The sequence below is a fragment of the Cydia fagiglandana genome, chromosome 1 (genome assembly GCF_963556715.1).
Source record: "Cydia fagiglandana chromosome 1, ilCydFagi1.1, whole genome shotgun sequence".
Taxonomy (NCBI): Eukaryota; Metazoa; Arthropoda; class Insecta; order Lepidoptera; family Tortricidae; genus Cydia; species Cydia fagiglandana.
In genome coordinates, this window is record NC_085932.1 from 9192355 (window position 1) to 9215087 (window position 22733).

The 22733-nt window shown below is 44.8% G+C and overlaps 1 protein-coding gene across 1 annotated transcript; it reads right to left on the minus strand.

Annotated features, from left to right (window-relative positions):
* Window positions 1-209: 209 nt before the first annotated feature.
* On the minus strand, window positions 210-21986 carry LOC134663986 (uncharacterized). Its single transcript, XM_063520547.1, has 9 exons — window positions 20261-21986; window positions 20007-20151; window positions 19185-19313; window positions 16159-16362; window positions 15883-16026; window positions 15469-15521; window positions 14860-14972; window positions 14316-14379; window positions 210-1866 (listed from the first exon to the last, which is right to left on the minus strand). Exons 1-9 carry the CDS (start codon window positions 21790-21792, stop codon window positions 750-752), a joined length of 3501 nt encoding a protein of 1166 aa, XP_063376617.1. The 5' UTR covers window positions 21793-21986; the 3' UTR covers window positions 210-749.
* Window positions 21987-22733: the final 747 nt, after the last annotated feature.

Below are 22733 nucleotides of genomic sequence, written 5' to 3' on the forward strand. Positions count from 1 at the left end.
TCCCGTTCTGTCAGTTATCCCCACCACTCATGCTAGATTCATGGCGTAGCACTACGGCATACCTACGCCGTAGCTTGTAGCAGGTTTTTCGCCAATACGACAATGGTAATGACAAAATGTGTTGTAAATTGTAATTACAGCATATATTCACAAATCACAGTTAGTTCTGAACGGTCCAATAACTGATTGGTAAAATAAAAATTCGTAGGTTCATAAAATGTGTTTAATTTTCTTCTATTAAAATCTTATAAACAGATACATAATATATAAGTTTCAGGAATGTATATTATTTTCAAGAAAGCTCTCTCCGATGGAGGATAACAATAGATTCATAATAAAATGTTTATTCGTAATAAATAAGAATTATTTCGCTACAAAAATACCTTTCGCACAATTCAGTCATTTTAATGCACATTTTAATAAGACACTTTATTTATTTTAAGTATCTATAATAGATACTAATTAGGTACTTATCTTAGATATGAAATATGTATTGTATTGTAAATTTAACAGCACAATCTCACGATATGGATGGAGCTACACGTATGGTGCCATATAAAGTAGGTAATATGCCTTATTTTATCCTTGGTTAGTCATTTAGGTTATACCTATTGTAGGTCCTCAATTGCCTACTCCAGACCCAGAGCACACAGTCGCTGTGGCCGAAATCGGTCAGGAGAGCATCATCATCATCCTCATTGTAGGTCCTGAGCCGTAAAATTGACATAATATTAGCTATAATTTTATGGTCATCGCAATTTATCCACAAATTTCTGTATGGCTCTATATCGGGTCGGTTGCATGGATTCTTTGAGCATCGGCCGAAACCGCGTGTCTTCGAGCAGGGCGAGGCAGAGCAGCCTCGCGTGCAGGCGTGCCTCGGCGCAGGCGTCGCCGAGCAGCTCCCCCGCGGCGCGCAACAGCAGCGTGCGCGGCTCGGCCGGCAGGTCCAGCATGCGCGCCGCGCCGCGCCGCTCCACCAGCCGCGTCAGCGCCTGCGCCGTCGCCGCGCGCACCGGCCCCGCGCGGTGCGCCGCGCCTCGCCGCGCCAGCGCCACCGCGGCTCGCGCGCTGCTGCTCCCGCACGCCACGCGCACCAGCGCCGAGGCGGCGTCCGCTCGCAGAAACCGATTCACGTCCGCGCAGCGCTCCAGCAACGCCGTCGCCGCATCCTCCAACTCGGGGTCCAGCGACCGACCTCGATGTTCGAATAGAGCCCCCATGGTGGAGCACGCGGTTCGCGCTACGCGAGAACGCAGCGACTTAACGTGAGTGGCCGTCGAGCGGACTACAGCCCGCCAACTCGCCGCCGGTGCCCGCGCTCCGCTGTCCGACGCGAGTCGTTCGGCTTCCGTTAATGCATTCACTATGACTTCCCAATCCTCGTGTTTAGCGGGTACTATACACTCCGTGAGCGCCGAACGCACGTCGCGTTCGCACGCGGGCTGCTGGTTGTAAACGTTGCTCGTGGGGTCGGGCGACCGTTGACCGCTTTTAATTGGGCTGGCAGATTCACTTCTACTCCTAGCCGACACCGGACTGGGCGAAGAAATTCTGCTCTGAGGTCGTGAAAGAGGCGATTCGGCCCGTTCGTTGCTTAATGATTTCTGCGAACCAAAATCATCGTTACTTTGAAGCGAATTGTTATCTTTCAAACTATTCTCATTCTGAGATTCCACGCTTTTAATAGACTTCTCCGAATAATCTTCGACGTGAATAGATGGGGAGTGCGGTGCGGGCGGTGCATTATCAATTTCGTCTACAGGAATGTCTACGATAGTGGTTTCTCCGAAAATCAGGCTTTCCGACGATATCTTTTTTTCTTCAGTGACATCTTCACAAGTAGCGGTGAGCGCGCTCGAATCTCTGTAATAAGAAGGGCAAGTTGAGTTTGTCATACGTTTAATCATCATCTAGTTAGGGGGTGTCGGGACGAGTGTCACGTGCCGGGGCGGGTTGGCGAGTGCATGTTTACCGTGTGTGGTCGGGCAGGTCGGCGACGAGGTCGGGCGCGAGCGGCGGGGAGGGCGCGGGCGCGACGCCGGAGCGGGGACGCGCGCAGCAGCACAGCCGCAGGGGCAGCATGGCCGCCTGCCGCGGCGGCGCCTCCGCGACTGCCGCGCCAGCGACCCCTGCCCTGCCCGCCGCCCTACGCCCGTGCGTAACTACACCTACCGATCGATCGCCACCACATGTTGATGAACTCACCACTCTACCTGCATATTATGCAAATTAAGTAACATTCTCGGAATTTCCCCCGATCGCCGGCGGAACAAAGTAACCCCACCATTAGCAAAAATTAGATGTCAAGTCACCGTGTAACCATTGTAATGTAAAAATGCGCCATGGCCTTGGCGTTAGTTAATTATGCGATTAACTTAGGAAGTAAACAGGAAGGTGTTAGGTAGGAATTTATTTTTTGCCAGTAGAGCCTTGAGGGTGAGATTTGGCTACCATTTTCGCTTTCTGAATCATTCCTAGTATGTAGATAATTTGTAAAATAGGTATACCTACCGATTACAGATTGTGGTAAGTTGCACATAGGTACCTAAGTGTGTACCTAGTACATAAATAAGCCGCAAGTTGTAGGTATATTTTCTGCGGTCGAGAGTGTCGAGACCATAGGTAATACTAATAAGTCAGTATTTTAATGCCTACAAAACAACACCTTTAAAGACCTATGTGAGTATTAAGCTTTATGTTCATGTTTTACAGGCCATAAGCTAATATAATTATAGGTACTGCTTCACTTCAGAAAGTTAATCGTATAAATTTAAGACCTATTAAGCGACTGTTAGGTTAGCCTAGTGAAGTAGGGCGATCAGCCGATACCGTAAATGGGTCATCCATAAACGCCGAGAATGGAAGCCGGCAATAATTTTAGGCCCGAATATGTAGGTTAGTGGTGGCACTGTGGCCTGTGGCACGCAATTACACATCAATTATACTTGAGGTTATTAGATTCGTGGGTGACGTGCGTAATTGATATAGGTAGCTGTCGAATTTGATAGACGGTAGGTCATATATCAATTACCTACCAAAGCAAAGGACCTATAGAATGTGGGTTAAATTCTTAAAAGAGCAACCAACGCTTTTATATCGCTTTGCTTTTCTTCGGATACTTAGGTATATGTATTAGAAGCCGGTAACTCTAATACAATTTGAAGCCTACCTCTTCCTACATTACATCTTCAACGTGCATGTAGGTAACTTCTACAAAACACAGTGGCTATAGGGCCTATAATATAATATACCTATTAGGGGTCGTCCAATAATCACTTCACACAAAATTTCGATTTTGTATATTATCAGGAAACTAAGCGCCGTAAATAAAAATAGGTAAGTACTAAGCATCAGCCTTGGCCATGTGCTTGGCCATAAAAACGCTTGAACGTTGACATTTCCAAAGGCCAAATTTTACGCGATTTCTTTAAATGTGTTGTTTCCTTCGGCCTCGGAGGCATTTTACCGACATTCGTCATAATTAGTCATGTCGATTAACCGAGCCCAATGGGGGTGACTGACTCGAAACAAACGTAATTGGCATGGTAATTTGTGCCAGTTTTATACTGATAACAATCAACACTCCAAATACACAATAAACAGTTAACATACTAAACTTATTAGTTTATATTTTTAGCTTAGCTCTATGCTTTAGAAGTCTCGCTCATTAAAATTCTCGGTCGCGTGGAAATAAATAGGAACGGAAACTACGAATCACGAGAAATATGTATACCTATAGCCTTGGAGTCTAGACATTTGGTCAGTTGATTCTTGCCATCAGACCAAAGGAAAACTGCAAGTGTGCCCTAAATACTGACTACGAAGTATGAGCAAGCAGCAAGCACGCTACCTACGAGTATTTGCCGAAATAGCAGAAGTTCTAAGGTCCTGTTTTCTAAGGGGACCTTGCATTTTGGAGACAAAGCAAACCGCTTGGAACAGGTGTTTCTGGGGGTGATCTGAGCCGATTAAGCCCGGTTGCCAAGAGGTTCCACCCAGCAGGTGGGCAGGGGAGGGGGGGCAAATGTGGCTCCGGCGCGCCTCACTCTAAGCTATATATCTGCATACATCTAGCAACTATATCAAGTTTGGTGTCTTTTTCGTGTAATTCGAGGATGAAGAATTCATTTCTGTGACTAAATTTTCAGTCTTCCATACAAAAAAATCGAGAAATTAAAAATTCCAAAAAAATCTTTTCACTTCTTTTTTCGAAAATCTTCTACAAAATTAAAACTATGAGGATTTGCTCTAGAAAAAGAATACCTGTGAATAGCCCAGTTATCCTACTATATAGAATAGTAAACTTGTTAAACATTTTTTTTTCATAACTCTGATAAAAAAAATGTTTTGTGTCGCGCGGCGTACCTGCATTGTAAGAGCGGTATGCAGCGTTTAGGATTTTTAAGTATGTTTCGATGGTTTCTGATAAGTTGTTATTCTTCTGGTTGTAGAAAATTACTTCTGGACGTGATATATATACAAATATAAATTAAACGTATAAATATAGATGTTGGGAAAACTTTCGCCAATAGAGTTATTATGTGTTCCGTACTCCACATCGGATATCTTCATTGAGAGAGTAACGCGATCGTTGACCAATGATGCCGCTAGCGTCTATGTAGTCGCTCCGCCCCACGCCGTGACGTAGTTCCGCTTCCACTTCCTGCGAACCGTTGCTCGCTTCCCGCTACTCGCCACCGCCATGTCTTTGTTTCGTCGACCGTCTTGACCGATGGTCCGCAAATATTTTTTGCGTATATTTTTGCAGCATGGTGCTTTAACATTTCCGATCCAAAGCTCGGTCGATTAAAATAGTGAGATATGGCAGAGATCGCCACTATTAGTCTTTTGGCGGTCTCGCGATCGAAGCCATCGAACGGTGCTTTTCGATTCTACCCACTTTTTTCTTGCTAAATTAATTTTCGCATTCCATGCTGCTAAAATCGTTACCGTTAACTCGCATTTTCGAGATCGAAGTAGGAAGTGCGCCAGTGGTTTTTGTTAACAAGTGGTAACAAGTCGCTCCGCATCGGAGAGGGAACGTGCGGTCATCGTGCCTGCGGCGGCGGGGGCGGCGCGGCGGCGGACGGCCTGCGCGCGCCGCTGCCGGGTGCCGCGCTTCGCTGATAAGGAGGTTTGGATTGTCTCGAACCATCCGGTGAGCCAGTTTAAGATATTCTAGAAGTTACTTCGTCACTAAAGGAGGGTTCTCAGGCAGTAGCCTGGGAGTACCTCGTGTTGTTAGTTGCGGCGCGACCGGGGCGCCCCGTCCCCCGGCGCGGGGGCGCGGGCCCGGCGCCCGCCCCCGCCCGCGCGCGCCGCGTCTTGCTTCTGCTGTCGTCCAAGGTGACTCCGAGACACCGCGACGCTGCGGGCCACGGTGGACGCCTCCAGTCCGCAGGACTCGGAGAGACGTCACACGCCCGCTCCTGTTACTGCAGTCGCGGTGCGGACGCCTCCAGTCCGCGGGACTCCGAGAGACGTCACACGCCCGCTCCTGTTGCTGCAGTCGCGGTGCGGACGCCTCCAGTCCGCGGGACTCCGAGAGACGTCACACGCCCGCTCCTGTTGCTGCAGTCGCGGTGCGGACGCCTCCAGTCCGCGGGACTCCGAGAGACGTCACACGCCCGCTCCTGTTGCTGCAGTCGCGGTACGGACGCCTCCAGTCCGCGGGACTCCGAGAGGCGTCACACGCCCGCTCCTGTTGCTGCAGTCGCGGTGCGGACGCCTCCAGTCCGCGGGACTCCGAGAGACGTCACACGCCCGCTCCTGTTGCTGCAGTCACGGTGCGGACGCCTCCAGTCCGCGGGACTCCGCGAGACGTTACACGCCCGCTCCTATTGCTGCAGTTGCGGTGCGGACGCTTCCAGTCCAGCGGGACTCCGAGAGATCCGCGTGGCTCTGCGAGACGTCACACGCCCGCTCCTGCAGCTGCGGGCGCATCGCGGTTGGATCGCGCCAAGGTGAAGGCGGACCGCTTCTGCGTCCCGACTGCTCTAGCGGAAGGAAGGTAAGTTACGTGTAAGCAGTGGAAATGCTACGAGTACAGCGACGATCGCCGCGTTGGTTGCCGCCCGTCATGACGTCGCTGGTGACCTACGCGCCGGTGGTGGCCACCACGATGGCACCGCCGAGGGCAACAGCGTTGCCGTGATGATGTGTGCAGCTACGAGCCTAGCCATCGGCGCCTCCCGTGCCGGTAACGTCCGTCACGCGCACCGGCGCCTGTCGAGCTGGCCGCCACGACGGCGCCTCTCGCACCTGAGCCTGGCGACGGTGGCCGCCATGATGGCGCCGCCCGCTCGATGACACCGCCTGCCCCCCGAGCTGGCCGCCACGATGGCGCCTCTCGCATTACGCATCGACGCGGCGGCGGCGGCTGCCACAATGGCGCTGCCCGCCACGATGATGCCGCCCGCCACGATGGCACCACCACCTGCGCACTGGCGCCTCTCGAGCTGGCCGCCACGATGGCGCCTCTCGCCTCACAGCAGTGCCTCCCAGACCAGCCAGCCAGACGGCGACCGCCTCATGCACCGGTGCCTCCCGAGCTGGCCGCCACGATGGCACCTCTCGCCGCACGCACCGGCGCCTCCCGAGCCGGTGGCGGCGGCCGCCACGATGGAGCCGCCCGCCTCACGCGACAACGCCTCTAGAGCGGGCCGCCACTATGGGTCCTCGCCTCACGCACCAGCGCTTCCCGAACCAGTGGCGGCCGCCATGAGCCGCCCGGCCTCAGGCACCGGTGCCCCCCCCCCCCCCCGAGCCGGCCGCCACGATGGCGCCCCTAGCTCCACGCACCGGCGCCTCCCGAGCGGCGGCGGTTGCCACAATCACGCCGATGCTGTCCACCGATGCTGCAACTACGACGATGTCGTCCCTTGCTCGCTGGGCGCCACAGTATCAGTTTTGTCCTGTCCACATGGTTCCATTGAGGTACGCAGGCGCCTATAGCTATGGTGCAGGTATAGGTATGGTATGGTACAGCACGAACAGACCGCTAAGCTCTTGGTTTCGGTTAAAGAATCCTCCGGCGACGGCAGACAAGGTCGTAAAGAGCCCCGTCCTAGCGCGGCTCGACTGCCCGGAGTTGAAAGCGGTAAGATATGTCGATACTCAGAGGAAAATACGTCGTGTTCCCGGGCTTCATAAAGGTGCTGATCGACTTCGCTGTGTCGCTTCGAAGTTCCTACGACTTCTCGAGGCCATGGAGTGGTCCAACCGGAGAACAGCTAGCGACAAGGCCCTGTGCGACCGCTCGAAACCGAGGTGAAAGGCATCGAAAAGGTCTGCAGACTTCACATAATTATCTCTGCTTGCTCGCGCTCTCCAGCTTAAGTTCCGTCTTACAAAGACGAACTCGTGCGAAAAGCCATAATAAACAAAATGGGACAAATAAACCCGCTGCGCCTGAACAAGCTTGAGTTTCCGGTGCTAAGAGAAAGGGGCCAGGAGGACTCCAGCAGTTTCCATCTGTCTATATTCGACTTTATCGAAACACTTTTGTTACGCAAAGCGCCAAAATCGATTTTAGACTTGATTTCATCAGTTCGATTTCCTTAAAAGCATGCTACTAACTCGATGCCCTATACTAACTCGATATAGGGTGTCTCTTCGGATAAAGCGAATTAGACCATCACGCTCCTAGACATCACGTGGGACACGCGGCACAACACACCGATTGAAAGTTTTCTTTTTCACGACATACAGGCCTGCCTTGCTGTAGAGTTTCTCGCAGAAATGAGACCCAATGCCTTCTGTTCAGTCTCAAATTCGCAAACTTTAGTTCATGGAGGAAGGTGAAGCCTTCGCAGTCCCCAGCAACACGGAGCTGCCGAAAGCCTCGCACCACTTTCTTCCTCATCTTATGCAAGCAGTCCGTTACAATCTCCAATATTGGTAGACAATGTACGAGGTAAGGCCCTTTCAGCGAAGAGTAACCGTTAACGGGCCGCATCTGCAGCGCTGACGACAGAAGTGTAAACATACAACCGCACCGGTACAGTATACATAAAACGACGGCGACACTACATCCCTTCCGTTACTACGGCTGTCGCAAAAACTGCTGATGCCAGCAGATCGTCTACAGGTCGCGCTGGTTGCTTGCTACTTGCCAGGTCGGTACAACCCCCGAGGGCGACGGTTTATCAAGAAGTCACTGCGCGCCCGAGTGGCAGCTGCGCCCAGCAGCCGCCGAGACTGGCTTCACCTGACAGGCGCCTTGTTGGCCGGCCTCCGCTTTCGAGAGCCCTCGCACTGTGCCACGGTATTTCTTAACAGACTCATTGAACTGCTACCACGACCTTCGACAGCTGCCTGTGAGACTTGGCATGGATGTCTCCACCTCCCAGCCTAGTCTGTGTACTGCGACGGCGTGATAAGGAGTCTTAAAGCAGCTGTGGTAAGCTTGCAATTTACTGGCGGTCCTAGTGAACACAACGTCAGACCGCCCTCCCTTACGAGTCAACGACCTTAAGAATGAGGCGTAGCTCCTGTCAGATAGGACGCTCCAACACCGAGCTGGCGGGATCAGGAGTGACATCCGCTACTGGCGTGACTGGCGCATGCATATAACATGCCAAGGTCTAACGCTACGTAGCGAACGAAACGCAACTGTCACTGTCTCACTAATATGGAAGAACCGGATATTCCCGATTCCGGTACTGTGTTTGTATAGAAAACAGTAACGGGAGCCCCTAGATCGTCCCCTTGTCTGGGCTGCATGTACGGCCACAATGTAGAAACGGTCTTTATGGTGCATCAAAAATAAGATCAACTGCCAGGTACCTCTATCCAGTGAAGTAGCGAGCTATCTCAGACGTCTATTTCTATTATTCATGTTAGCTTTCAGAACGATACTCGTTCATAAGCCTCTCACAAGTGCTGTGTATGAACCACTATCGGACACTATGCCTTCTTCCAACGCCATTAATAGCGAGACCAGCGCCTCCCAAAGCACCAGCTTGGGACGCGAGACATCTACTTGCCCTAATTTAAATAGCCCTACAACGTTAGGTACGTTAGAAGAAGTACGATAGAATAGCTGCCGCACTTTTGCTGTTAGCATCAGGCCGCAGGGTCAATGACCTTACTCTACTACACTGTAGCCCGGGCAATTACATAGATAACTTTAACGCTATTATTTTGTGTCCGAAATTCGGCTCTAAACCAGATAACGTGTCTTACCGACTGGACTCTTAGAAGCTCCGGAATAAAGTATAGACCCAGTATAAGTAGGTAGTCTGGGTACGTCACCTTGCGAGAATTACACAAAATGTTAGGGGACACTTCGCTTATTTCTTTCAGCCACAGTCTCATCCAAGCCGGCCTCGCCTACGATTGCTTTTGATCCACGATGTACTTAATAACTAAATTGGCTGGAAAGCTATTCACTTAGCGATATTTTCGCTTATGTTAATTGGGAACATGACTCGCCGAGATTCTGCGGATCGGATGCGATTTCGAATGAGAATTCTCTTAAACCAGTTTAACGTCAGATTCGAACCTGAGATTACAATTTCAATTCTCAATTTCCTGTAATTCACATTATAACGAGTCACTGTGATTTCATGGGTTGCAATATGGTGTATACATATTTATTCTTTCTCTGAGTTCTATGACAGTAGGTGTAGCCCTATCGCTTGCGCGCCCGCTAACTCGCCACCAGGAGATAATAAACAGGTCTCAATGAAGATATCCGATGTGGAGTACGGAACACATAATATAAAAATTTTACCTTCCAATAAAATTATTATTATGTTTCCTATCCACATCGGATATCTGAGTAATGCCTTCCTGGCAGGCTACTAGGCTACTTTTATGCCGACGGTACTTCTCCTCAACAATGACATGGCGGTGGCGAGTAGCGGGAAGCGAGCAACGGTTCGCAGGAAGTGGAAGCGGAACTACGTCACGGCGTGGGGCGGAGCGACTACATAGACGCTAGCGGCATCATTGGTCAACGATCGCGTTACTCTCTCAATGAAGATATCCGATGTGGATAGGAAACATAATAATAATTTTATTGGAAGGTAAAATTTTTATATTATAAATGTGATAAAATTAACAAAGCAGATGTTTGATTAAAATGCGGGTTAAAATACGAGTAAGATATATATTGTTCGCAATTGCCACTACATGCCCATGGGTCCGTGCATTTTAGTTTTTTCTTAACGCAGTTGCACCTCCCTGTCCATTTTGTTTTGCAGCGGCAACGAATAAGCTCTAAACAAGCAGCAGCCGCCGGAGGTAGGCTTGTACATATGGGCTCCCAATAACCATTTTGTTTGGACCAGCTCCAGTCAGCAGGACATGGAAGCTGTTGCTGAGGGGCTATAATCTGTCCCCAAACATAGCCTCCTTGGTAAACTGCACGGAGAAATATGTTTACGTGGGTAGGGCATCTTCCATTGGATGCAGATTCTCTAACTGAAGATTTTTTTTTGTAAAAAGTACTTTTCGGCACTCTTTTGCACTCGTACTTGTACCTGATGTACTCGTAAAATCAGTAACAAAATACTATGCATTTTGTTAAAATAACGTCTAGGGGCCAATTCACACCTCGTAATTCAAATCTGTCCATACTTACTATTGTAAGACTCTTACTTGCCATACAAGACATCCACACAATTTTTATCAATATTGGCAATGCCTGCTCAATATTGCCTTGTTTGCCGTATTTAAACCCCTCCGTTACGGCAGGATATGCGCTCCAAGCTTGAAATACGCTTTTTTCCCTGTCCATACAAAAAAGAAACAGTGTCGCAACCTGAAAAGGTGTGGAAGAATGACAAGACTTCTGACCTTTCTGGTCCTGTAAAATAAATTATATATCTATGCGTTACAAATAAAATCATATATTTAAAGAAAGTTTGCAGCACTTGACCAATTGCCCTGGTGAGCTGTCTCGTATACTGCGGTGACATATTTATTTTATTTACAATTAATGGAGGATTGGCACAGGAAAGAATCACCTGTTCCTCTCGTGCCATGCTATTGCATTTTCTTAAGCTAACGTTTGTAGTTCTTCCATTAATTGTAAATAAAATAAATAAATATGTCACCGCAATAAGAGACAGGTCAACTGGGCTAATGGTCACGTGCTGCAAACTTTCTTTAAATATATGATTTTATTTGTAACTCATAGATATATGATTTATTTTACAGGACCAGAAAGGATAGTAGTCTTGCCATTCTTCCACGCCTTTTCAGGTTACAACACAGTTTCTTTTGTGTGTGGAAAGGGAAAAAAAGCGTATTTCAAGCTTAAAGCGCATATCCTGCTGTAACGGAGGGCCTTCTTCTTCGTTACACTCTTGATAGAGTGGTCGTGGCCATTATGAAAACTTTTGAGCGACTCATTTAACGACACGTCGCCATTCCTCCCGTAGAGCTGCTTTCCGTAAGCATTCGCTTACTGTGACCGACACACTGATTTGGTTTGGTCAGTACATCTCATTAGAGATCTTCCCCTAGCCCTGTCACCTCCTACTCTTTCTTGCACAACTAGACGTTCTGTAGAGGTTCCGTCTCGACGAGACACGTGTCGAAAGAAGTTGAGTACCGAGTTTTGCCCGTAGAAAGCAACCGCTCTTTAATGCCAAGCTCCTCAATAATATATGCTCAGTCCATGATATGCCCAGCATTCGTCTCCAGCACCACATCTCTAGTGCATTCACTTTCTGTTTTTCGGATGCCCTTAGTGTCCATGTGAGACATACAGCATACAGAAAAGTGGGAAATATGAGGGATCTGACAATCCTGGTTTTAGTGGTCCTTGTAATGTTCCGGAGGGATTTAAATACGGTAAACAAAACAACATTGAGCAGCCAATTTTGGAAAAAAATGTTATTGTCTTGTATGACAAGTAAGAGTCTTACAATATTAAATCTGAACAGATTTGAATTACGAGATGTGAATTGGTCCTTAGACATTATTTTGATACTATGCATTGTGTTACAGTGTTCGGATCAGGTACAAGTACAAGTGTAAAAGAGTGCCGAAAAGTACTTTTTACAAAAAATAATCTTCAGTTAGAGAATCTGCCTCCAATGGAAGATGCGCTACCTACGTAAACATATTCTCCGTGCAGTTTACCAAGGAGGCTATGTTTGGGGACAGATTATAGCCCCTCAGCAACAGCTTCCATGTCCTGCTGACTGGAGCTGGTCCAAACAAAATGGTTATTGGGAGCCCATATGTACAAGCCTACCTGCGGCGGCTGCTGCTTGTTTAGAGCTTATTCGTTGCCGCTGCAAAACAAAATGGACAGGGAGGTGCAACTGCGTTAAGAAAAAACTAAAATGCACGGACCCATGGGCATGTAGTGGCAATTGCGAACAATATATATCTTACTCGTATTTTAACCCGCATTTTAATCAAACATCTGCTTTGTTAATTTTATCACATTTATAATAACTCTATTGGCGAAAGTTTTCCCAACATCTATATTTATACGTTTAATTTATATTTGTATATATATCACGTCCAGAAGTAATTTTCTACAACCAGAAGAATAACAACTTATCAGAAACCATCGAAACATACTTAAAAATCCTAAACGCTGCATACCGCTCTTACAATGCAGGTACGCCGCGCGACACAAAACATTTTTTTTAACAGAGTTATGAAAAAAAAATGTTTAACAAGTTTACTATTCTATATAGTAAGATAACTGGGCTATTCACAGGTATTTTTTTTCTAGAGCAAATCCTCATAGTTTTAATTTTGTAGAGGATTTTCGAAAAAAAAAGTGAAAAGATTTTTTTGGAATTTTTAATTTCTCGATTTTTTTGTATGGAAGAGTGAAAATTTAGTCACAGAAATGAATTTTTCATCCTCGAATTACACGAAAAAGACACCAAACTTGATATACTTGCTAGATGTATGCAGATATATAGCTTAGAGTGAGGCGCGCCGGAGCCACATTTGCCCCCCCTCCCCTGCCCACCTGCTGGGTGGAACCTCTTGGCAACCGGGCTTAATCGGCTCAGATCATCCCCAGGAACACCTGTTCCAAGCGGTTTGCTTTGTCTCCAAAATGCAAGGTGGTGGACCTTAGAACCCCAGCTAAAATGCTTAAGTTTTTTGGATTTACTTATACTAAAAATATCTGGAAACATGCATGTCTCTAAAGGCAGGGCTCTTGGTTTGACACCCAGTGTAATACCGATGTGACACGCTATTGGAAGACATATTTAAAACCCCTTCTATATTTTTGGGTGACAGAAATGTTGGCACGAAGCACGTACAAGAAAATAGGTATCTTGGCTATCTTGTCAATATCAGGCTTGTCAATTTACGTGTTGTTATTTAAACTTAAACACTTTGCCAGCTCATGATTCATGAACTAAATCAGTTCGAGAAATGGGCCACAGAAAAGAAAGTAATCCGGTAGAAAATTCGGTTCGAAGGACCATGTAGGTAAGGTAATAACACAACTACCACAACCAAACCAATGTACGGAGCGGACACAAAAGCAGCCGATTCAATAAAGCCACGCCGTGTTGTCGCATATTTATATACTAACACTAAGCATATTTATACTAAGTACTTATATTTACACTTAGTGTTTAGTTTTAAGTTTATAAAATACTATATCCGGGTAAAATGCGTCCAAGTCGTCCCGCCATGTCCTTTTTGGTCTGCCTGCACCCCGACCAGCACCATCTATGGTGTTCGGTGGGTTACACTCGGTAACCATTTAGGCCCACCTTTCAGGGGCTTTCATTTTTTATCCGGATTGACGGGAACGTACTCAACGTACTAACGACAGGGTTGAGTGGAGGAAAGGAGGGGAAAAGCCTTGGCCCAGCAGTGACTAAATATATAATGTTGAATTATATATATATATATATATATATATATATATTAGTTTGTGAGGTATTTGTAATATGGAATATGGGCCTTGTTGCCTGATTTAAATTTAAAAAAGTAAATAAAAGTAAAATAAAGTTGACACGTTAAAGGTAGGGCCAGTAGGTACTTTAAATTAAGGATTGTTATTTTGCTAATCTATAGCAATATACCTAAATGCAACATACCTACTAGGTATTGTCTGGTCTGGCCGTCAGCTGAATAGATTCCCAACCAGCAAGGTCAATCCAAGTTATAAAACAAGGCAGTACGGTATAAATTTTAAATAAGCACTTAGATAATTGATCAAACACTGGAAGGCGATTCGTGCCATCGTGGTATTGAACTACAAGAATATTGACCCAGGCATATTGGAAATTGACTAACTATAATTAACTTTAAAAGTAGGTATATACTTCAACGGTATTTCTTCACGGATAATCATTGTTGATACTTACTTGTCACTTAGTGGAATCGGCGATAAAGCTTTATGTAAAGACTCCCCATTTGCTTGTGAAATACCTGTTGAGTGAAAACAAACTTTAATAAGGCTTTTTAAGACACGCGTTCGCGTCATCATCTCAGGTGGGGGTAATCTTAGTAAACTTCAAACCTTAATGGGGGTTAAATAGCCATTCAATTGGGGTAATAGATTGTCTACAAAAAAAAAAACAAATTTATTGCTAGTATTAAAAATTTTACTCTATTCATATAACTTTGCAACCTCTGTTAAATTTTGCCTCTTTTTAACTGCGAGTTCGCGCGTCTTTAACAGCATTTCCCTAATTAGGTCACACGGGTAAGAATACTGAACCACTGGTTTTTAAAGAGTACTATGTAGGTATACCTATACTTTTAACTTGTACATTATAACATTACATTAAAATTCCAAGCAGAAAAAGAGGGGCTTCGCGTTTAATCGGTAAACGCGGTCAATTATTCCAGTCCTCTAAAGTATGTAGTGTACGATTTATGCTTGCCTTTATATGTTAGTGCACTTACTTGGTAATGGAGCAGAGTCTGGTAATGGCCTCAATCGTCTAGGCGGAGGCGGAGCCGCAGGCGAGGGCGTCGAGCGAGCGCGTCTTCGCACTGGCACCGGAAGAAGGGAGCTCCTGCATCAAAACAATTGGTGTCACACAAACTCCTTGTTTTAGACCATTCCAGATCTAGCGGATCCAAGCAGAATGCCGCCTCGCAAAGAGTAGTGCAGTAGCTCGGTTGCTAGATGTGCGCGTGTGCGGTTGTTTCTGTCAAGATACTTTTCTATCAACACAGAGCGACCTGCTTCGCGCGGAAATTTCCCCGCTAGGCAGCTTTTTCCTGTGTTGATAGGTACGTCTATTGAAAACATAAATGCATGTCCCGTCTAGCCCAGTTCGTTCATAAGTTGCTTTAAAGATTAAGCCTTGCATCAATTTTAGCCTCGAATCGAAGGTATTTATTAAATGATCGCACAGTGTTTACTATCAGTTTACTTATTTAGGTACTTCTTATTCTTAAAATAATATATACCTCCATATATAATTCGGTAATGTATCAAGAAAACGATAGTTCATTTCTAATTTAACACTAATTTTAAACTTATAGCTAAGTAATACGGCTATTTACCTTGACACGTGGCTGAGTCTGTTCTCGACAGGCTTACTGAGTCGTTCTCGTAACTGAAATAAAACTTTATATCAATAACAGCTACGACAATCAATACAACTATTTCAGTTTGTTTCAAATATTTTGTTACGCTACAGACGGAATTATTGGTAATTATTGGTAATGGCATTAAAATTTAATTCCTAATGAACAAATAAGAACGTCGTGCTTAGATGTTGTCTGATCTGTTACTTTATTACAAAAATGCATTTGCCTAACTGTGTCTGCAAGTCTCCTCCGAACTGCGGTCAGCACCGCCGCGGACCCGACAGTTCTTCCGAGGCAAAGTGCGGCACGCAGTTGAGTGTCTTGCGTCCGCTCGTCTCCTGGAGTCTGACTGAACAAGGGTGACTTGCTCAGATTATTATATGTTACCTTATTACAAAACACATCAGCCCTAGCGGTGTCGGCGAGTCTTCTCCGAACTGCTGTCAGCACCGCCGCGGGCCCAGCAGCTCTTGCGAGGCAAAGTGCAGCGCGAAGTTGTGTACTTTGCATTCGCTCCGTGTCGCCAGATATCTGATCAAAACAATCTCACGTTTTACTCTAATTTATGAAAGAAGAAATGAAAATGAAGGTCCAGCCGGAAACACTCCACTGTATTGTAGCCGGTAGGTACACATTTAACCTGCTTTTGGTATAGGTACTTACACCAATTACAGCAGGTTCGAAGATTACATCAATGAGATTGTGCAAAGGTATGCTCTGCAACATCGCGTGAGGCAGCGCGGTGGGTGGCGGTTCTCGGCCCATCCTGGCCACTAAAGCCGGCAGGAGCTGCCTAACGCAGTCTTTGCTGGCTCCCCGCAGTAGGGCACAGACTGCTCCTTCTGCTGGTGCTCTGGCCGCCGAGACCTGCATCATGAATGTATTTATAATCCCATCAAAAACATAAATGTAAAAAAGGACAGCCAAGTTCAATACAAAAATTATGCTTGGCTGTGGGGTTCGCCGCAAAAAGAATGGAGATCTAAATGAGTGCCAAGTTCTATGCAAAATCCAAATATGTATTTATAGGAACAAAATAACATTATAAACAAGTATTAAACTCTATTTCTTTGCTTTATTGGATACCTATAACAATTGCTGTTATTTAAAAAAAATGTGAGATCTTAAAGTAGGTTAGATTTGACTTGGCCAGTTTTCATTACATCAGTCATTTTATAAAGTTATTCAACATATATATTTTGTAATTCTGATAAAAACTGGCCAAGCCAAATCTAACCTACTTTAAGATCTCACATTTTTTTTAAATAACAGCAATTGTTATGGGTATCCAATAAAGCAAAGAAATAGAGTTTAATACTTGTTTATAATGTTATTTTGTTCCTATAAATATATATTTGGATTTTGCATAGAACTTGGCACTCATTTAGATCTCCATTCTTTTTGCGGCGAACCCCACAGCCAAGCATAATTTTTGTATTGAACTTGGCTGTCCTTTTTTACATTTATGTTTTTGATGGGATATCAATACTTTTTGTAGAAAAAACTAGGCAGGTATTGAGATTTAATGTTTTTTCTTGTATTTCCGCTGCATGTTTTTTACTTCTGTTCTTTGTATTAATTATGTGGTGCTGCGCGCCGCCAACGACACACCGTTGGCCGGTTGTTTAGCGCGTATTACAGGTTTTTTGTATGGGGACCTCCCCTTTTTTTTTTAACTTTTTTTTTTAGATTTTTTCCTACGCTTACACACAATTACCGAGCTGGATTCCAAATTTCATCCTTCTAGGTCATCTGGAAGTAGGTTAGGTTTAGGTACTATATGTCAGTCACAATAAAAAAGAAATTTGTATGGGGACCCCCCCTATTTTTTTTTTATTTTTTTTTAGATTTTTTCCTACGCTTACACACAATAACCGAGCTGGATTCCAAATTTCATCCTTCTAGGTCATCTGGAAGTAGGTTAGGTTTAGGTACTTATATGTCAGTCACAATAAAAAATGGTTTTTTTGTATGGGGACCCCCCTATTTTATAACTTTTTTTTATTTTTAGATTTTTTCCTACGCTTTCACACAATAACTGAGCTGGATTCCAAATTTCATCCTTCTAGGTCATCTGGAAGTAGGTTAGGTTTAGGTACTATAAGTCTGTCAGTCAGTCTTAAAATTTACGACTTTTTGACCTTCATATCTTTATAACCGTTTGAGCTAGCTTCATGAAATTTGGGCTTCTAGATGTCCTTATGGATATAATTAAACACACGTAGTTTTATGTGTTTACGTTAAAGATGTTTTGAGTTATAGAAGGGTCAAAAGTGGCACCAAGTGGTTCGTGTAATAATACACTTGGCGCTGGCTAGCCAGTTCCTTTGCTTGAACTTGGCTTGACACGCTGCCGCGTGTCTAGATGTTATCGTATAGGACCATTCAGCTGGCAAATGCACTGCTAGTGTGCCATTCGCTTATTAAATTCGGAGTACCTAATATAGCTTTGAGGTTGTTTTCTTATGTTTGTTGGTCAATGTGTCCAAATCTTTAGTTGGTTTAGGGCGGAACGAGAAAGAGCCTACTCTTCCTCAACGCACACGTAGGTAGGTAATTAAAGTACCTAAAGACAAAGATAAGTTTAGTATTAAGTATGTACATACATAGACGAGTGTATGAATATGAACGCAATATCAACAATTTAGCACAAACTAAACAAAAGAACAGTGTTCGTAAGTGTGCGTAAGCACCTGTGAAACTACTTAAAAAAGCAAATAAGATTGTTGATAAGTTCGGGCGGGCCAGTTGTACACGGACTCATTTATTTGGGCACCTCGTAAAGTTTCTTAGGCCGACAAAGACAGAATCTAAATAGCCTCGAACATTATTAAACTTTGACAATATAAAAAAATATACCTATATTTGTAGTTTTCAGGACCTGAACTGAACGGAAGATCAATGCAAACCGGGCAAGCTGTTTGTATGGGAGTTCAATACCAAGTGATCCGTTTTTTTTTTCAGATGACATGACTGTTGTTTTTCCTGATGTTCATTCCTACCCTACCGAGAGTATCGAGTTTTAGATATTTCGCTTAAGGCCCACGTGTGTTGTACAATGTACAGCAAGCAGCTCTCGTTCTCTGTGCAGCTCGTCGGCCGCTTTTACTAGCCCTAGCCAGTTTTCATTAATATCCTAGAGTATTTCGACGAGAATTCAACTATATTACCTCTTCGCTTAAAGCCCACATGTGTTGCACAAGCGAGAGTGCGACCGGCTCCGCGCGCCGCACGGTCTCTGCGTCTAGCAGAGCACTGTGTAGCTGATCGGCCGGTTTTACTGCAGCTACCCAGTGTTCATCTATCCTATAGAATCTTTCGACGAGAATTCAACTATATTACCTCTTCGCTTAAAGCCCACATATGTTGCACGAGCGAGAGTGCGGCCGGCTCCGCGCGCCGCACGTTCTCTGCGTCTAGCAGAGCACTGTGCAGCTGGTCGGCCGCTTTTACTGCTGCTACTGCAAGTTTTCATCTATATCCTATAGTCTTTCGACGAGAATTCAACTATATTACCTCTTCGCTTAAAGCCCACATGTGTTGCACAAGCGAGAGAGCGGCCGGCTCCGCGCGCCGCACGTTCTCTGCGTCTAGCAGAGCACTTGTGCAGCTGATCGGCCGGTTTTACTGCTGCTACCCAGTTTTCACCTATCCTATAGAATCTTTCGACGAGAATTCAACTATATTACCTCTTCGCTTAAAGCCCACATGTGTTGCACAAGCGAGAGAGCGGCCGGCTCCGCGCGCCGCACGTTCTCTGCGTCTAGCAGAGCACTGTGTAGCTGGTCGGCCGCTTTTACTGCTGCTATCCAGTTTTCCTACACGAAAAAAGGAAAAGTCTTTTCGTTATTAATATTTAGAAACGCCCTTTCAATTTATTATTGCGGATCTGTCAAATGCAGATTCCTTTCTCCGAAATTGACGCCATGGTTGCTTAATCATACCTATCTTAACTAGATAATAATAACTTATCCTTACGTAACTAGTGCCAGTTTTCATAGAAGTAAGTAGGCATGTTGGGTTACTCACCCTGAATAAAAATGTAAGTAGGTATATATACTTGACACGTCAATCAACCTAGCTTCGTAACTGTATTTTCATTAATTAATCATAAGTCGTGTCAATTTTATACTATAGTATAGGAATAATGCAGAATTGCAGACTATACGCATTATTCCAATAATTGATTCCTATGTGAGAATTCTAAGAACGAAAGCTACGCATAATCTCATGAATATCGTCGATTTTCAATGATTCATTCAATTAATCCCCATTTGAAACGAGCGATAGCAGATTGCTCGCTAACTCGCTATAGCAAATTGATCCCGACACGCACACATTGTTTTGGACTACTGCTTATAGCAATTGTTTTTTAATTGACAAGTCAATCTGTTGCCAAAACTATACATATAGTTCGCAGTGAGTGGTCGCAGTATACGTACGATCACTTCTATTCTAACGCAACTAATGGCGTAAGTACTAGGTAGGTTAGTCACAGCTCTCAGACGTACCGTATTGTGTAATTGATCTGATACATGTTTTGGGACTACTCCTAAGTCTTCCCATTGGTAGTGCCCGCGAAGTGGTGAGGGTTCACGTGGAGAGAGGTAATCCTCTTCTTTGGGTGGCGACGATGCTAGAAGGCTAAGCACGAATCTACAAGTAATGAAGAGCAGTTATTAATAAATAACATTGACATTTTAGGCTAATAATATGTGACATGAAAAGATGTAAAAAATTGTAATAGATATCTTATCTTTCTTACCCATCCTGCTCTAGATGTAGCCGTGTTGATCTTCGGCGGGGAGATACTGTTGGACTTCGCTGTAGATTATGAAGCACCTCCACTTCTCTGTGGGGTTCCACTGGACTCGGAAGTTTATCCGGAGTTCGTATCTCAGTCAAAGTGAGTGTGAACCCCGAATTTTTTAAATTGTCTTCTGGTGCTTCGTTCTTAGATCTAAAGTAATCGTATAATTCACTTAATGATTTCGATTTTAATTTGACTTTACTGTATGTTGCTTCTATAGTAGGGTTGCGAGGTTTGTTGTTAATGACCGGTAATGGAATTCCACTCTTTTTAGGTTTGCTTTGCGATTCCCTTTCAAATGCTTCCCGTTTTATCTCATTCATTTTACTCACAATCAATGGTGTTACTTGCATAGACGCTTCTTCAATGTGCGAGTGTTGTAGTATGGCTGCAGGTTTGTTTTGAGTAGTATCGTCTTCACTTGTTGCTATGTTTTCGCTGTCAGGTGTGCGAATTTTAACACTTTCTCCTCCAAATCGCACCTTTTTAACTACAACATCCATGTCTTCCGAGTCCCCGTCGCTATATTTCAGCATGTTCCGATCGGAACTATCACAATCTTCTTCACTTCCCGTATTCTTCTCAGATTCAGTCTCATTCTCCTCTAAAACGGTCATCGTAATTGCAGTATCGGAGTCGAATTTTATTTCAGTTTCGATTATCACTTTTGCGTAATTATTTCCATAATATGGCACGTGGTTATATGAATCTTCAGATGAGGTATCACAAGTTGATAGTCTGACAGGGCTATTAAAAACATGGTTTATTTTAACTAGGTGATGGCTGTTTTTATCTCGGTAAGTGGTTTTTCTAGGAGCATAGTACACGTCAAGCGAATCTTCATCATACACTTCACACAAAATACGAAATTTATCTTGCACTTTTGGTTCTAATCTCGACAAGTAAATCATGTAATCTCTCGGCCCAACAACTCTTCTTAGCTTAATAAGCGACCTTAACGCTACATCTCTATGTACATGATCAAAAAGTTTATCTCCTAACGTTTGAAAAATAGGAAATGTATCTAACACAGGGTGCCTTCTTTTCAAAATTGCCATAACTGAAGGAATGGACAGAATTAAGCCAGTTATTACATTCACTTTGGTGTCAAAATCGGCTGAATGTGGTCTAATGTTATGATAAGAGCACTTGTCTAGAATAGCTCTAGCCGCGCATTCTGGGTCCTCGCAATGGGAGCAAAACACTTTCAAAGCATCTAGTGCAGCTTTGCGGACATTTGGGGAGCCATGTCCCAAGTTATCTATAACTTGGTCGAAAGGGAACGTTAGTGCGTTGCCAGAGAGCGGCAGGAGATCAGCGAGCACGCGAAGAGCATGGAGACGGACTTCCCATTCAGGGTGCGTGAGGCGATCCCTTATAGCGACGTAGAGCAGCTCGACGTCGAGGTCCGGAGGCAGCGCCCGGGCGCGGAGGACCCGGTCCCATAGCGGAGCGAGGGGCGGAGGTGCCGTCTCCGGCAGTTGCATGGTGGTAGACTGAGCGAGCCGGCCGGTCGCGTGCCCGGCGGCGCCGCGTCGCGAACACAACTGGGTTAATGATCGGACGGTACGCCACGCCGTCCCTGACCAATCGATGGCTCACACATGCACACTTTACCCCGACGGCAAACTTAACCCCATAACGTCTCCGGGCGGAACTTCTACATATATATACACACACATACAACTTGAAATATGGTTTTTTATTGGTTATGTGAGTTTGTCTGAAATCCCTAAAATAGGTAATATGTTATTTTATTGTTTTTGTTGTTTTATGTTTAGATTATGTAGTGTATTTTTAATTGTATTATTTGCTGATAATTTAACATACATTATAAAAAACCATTTTGTTTAATGATTTTTATGAAATACCTACTAACAGAGATCCTTTACACCCCAAATGTGTATGCTCTCTGTTATCTATACCTACCATCATCAAAATTCAGGCTATGACAGTAGCAACCAAGCATTATTGTACACTAGGTGGAAATATTTGCTTATGGACGCTTGTATCTGTACCAACCGATGTGAGCGTTATTTGATTTGCCCCTTTTTTTGTTTGATTTGCTTTAAAATGTCAGTGATTTGATTTCATCTATCCCAACACCAAAAGAGAAAGGTTCTCATTAGACCTATCTTTTGGCAGAAAAAGGCGGCAAAATAAAAAAAAATGTAGGCGCGATGGGTTGTTCTCCTATAGACAATTTAAACTTCGCGCTTTTTTACAAGCTTTTATTTAACTTGCCCTGATAGTATGAAATTGTTTGTTAGTGTAGGTCAAATCTAGGAAGCTAAATTTGACCCACTTCCCGATTGCCGATTGAGATGAAAATTTGCATAAGTACCCACATACCCACATGCATCGAGCGGATCTAATGATGGAGATAGGAGGTGGCCATTGGAACTCTGTGAGGAAACAACGCAACCTA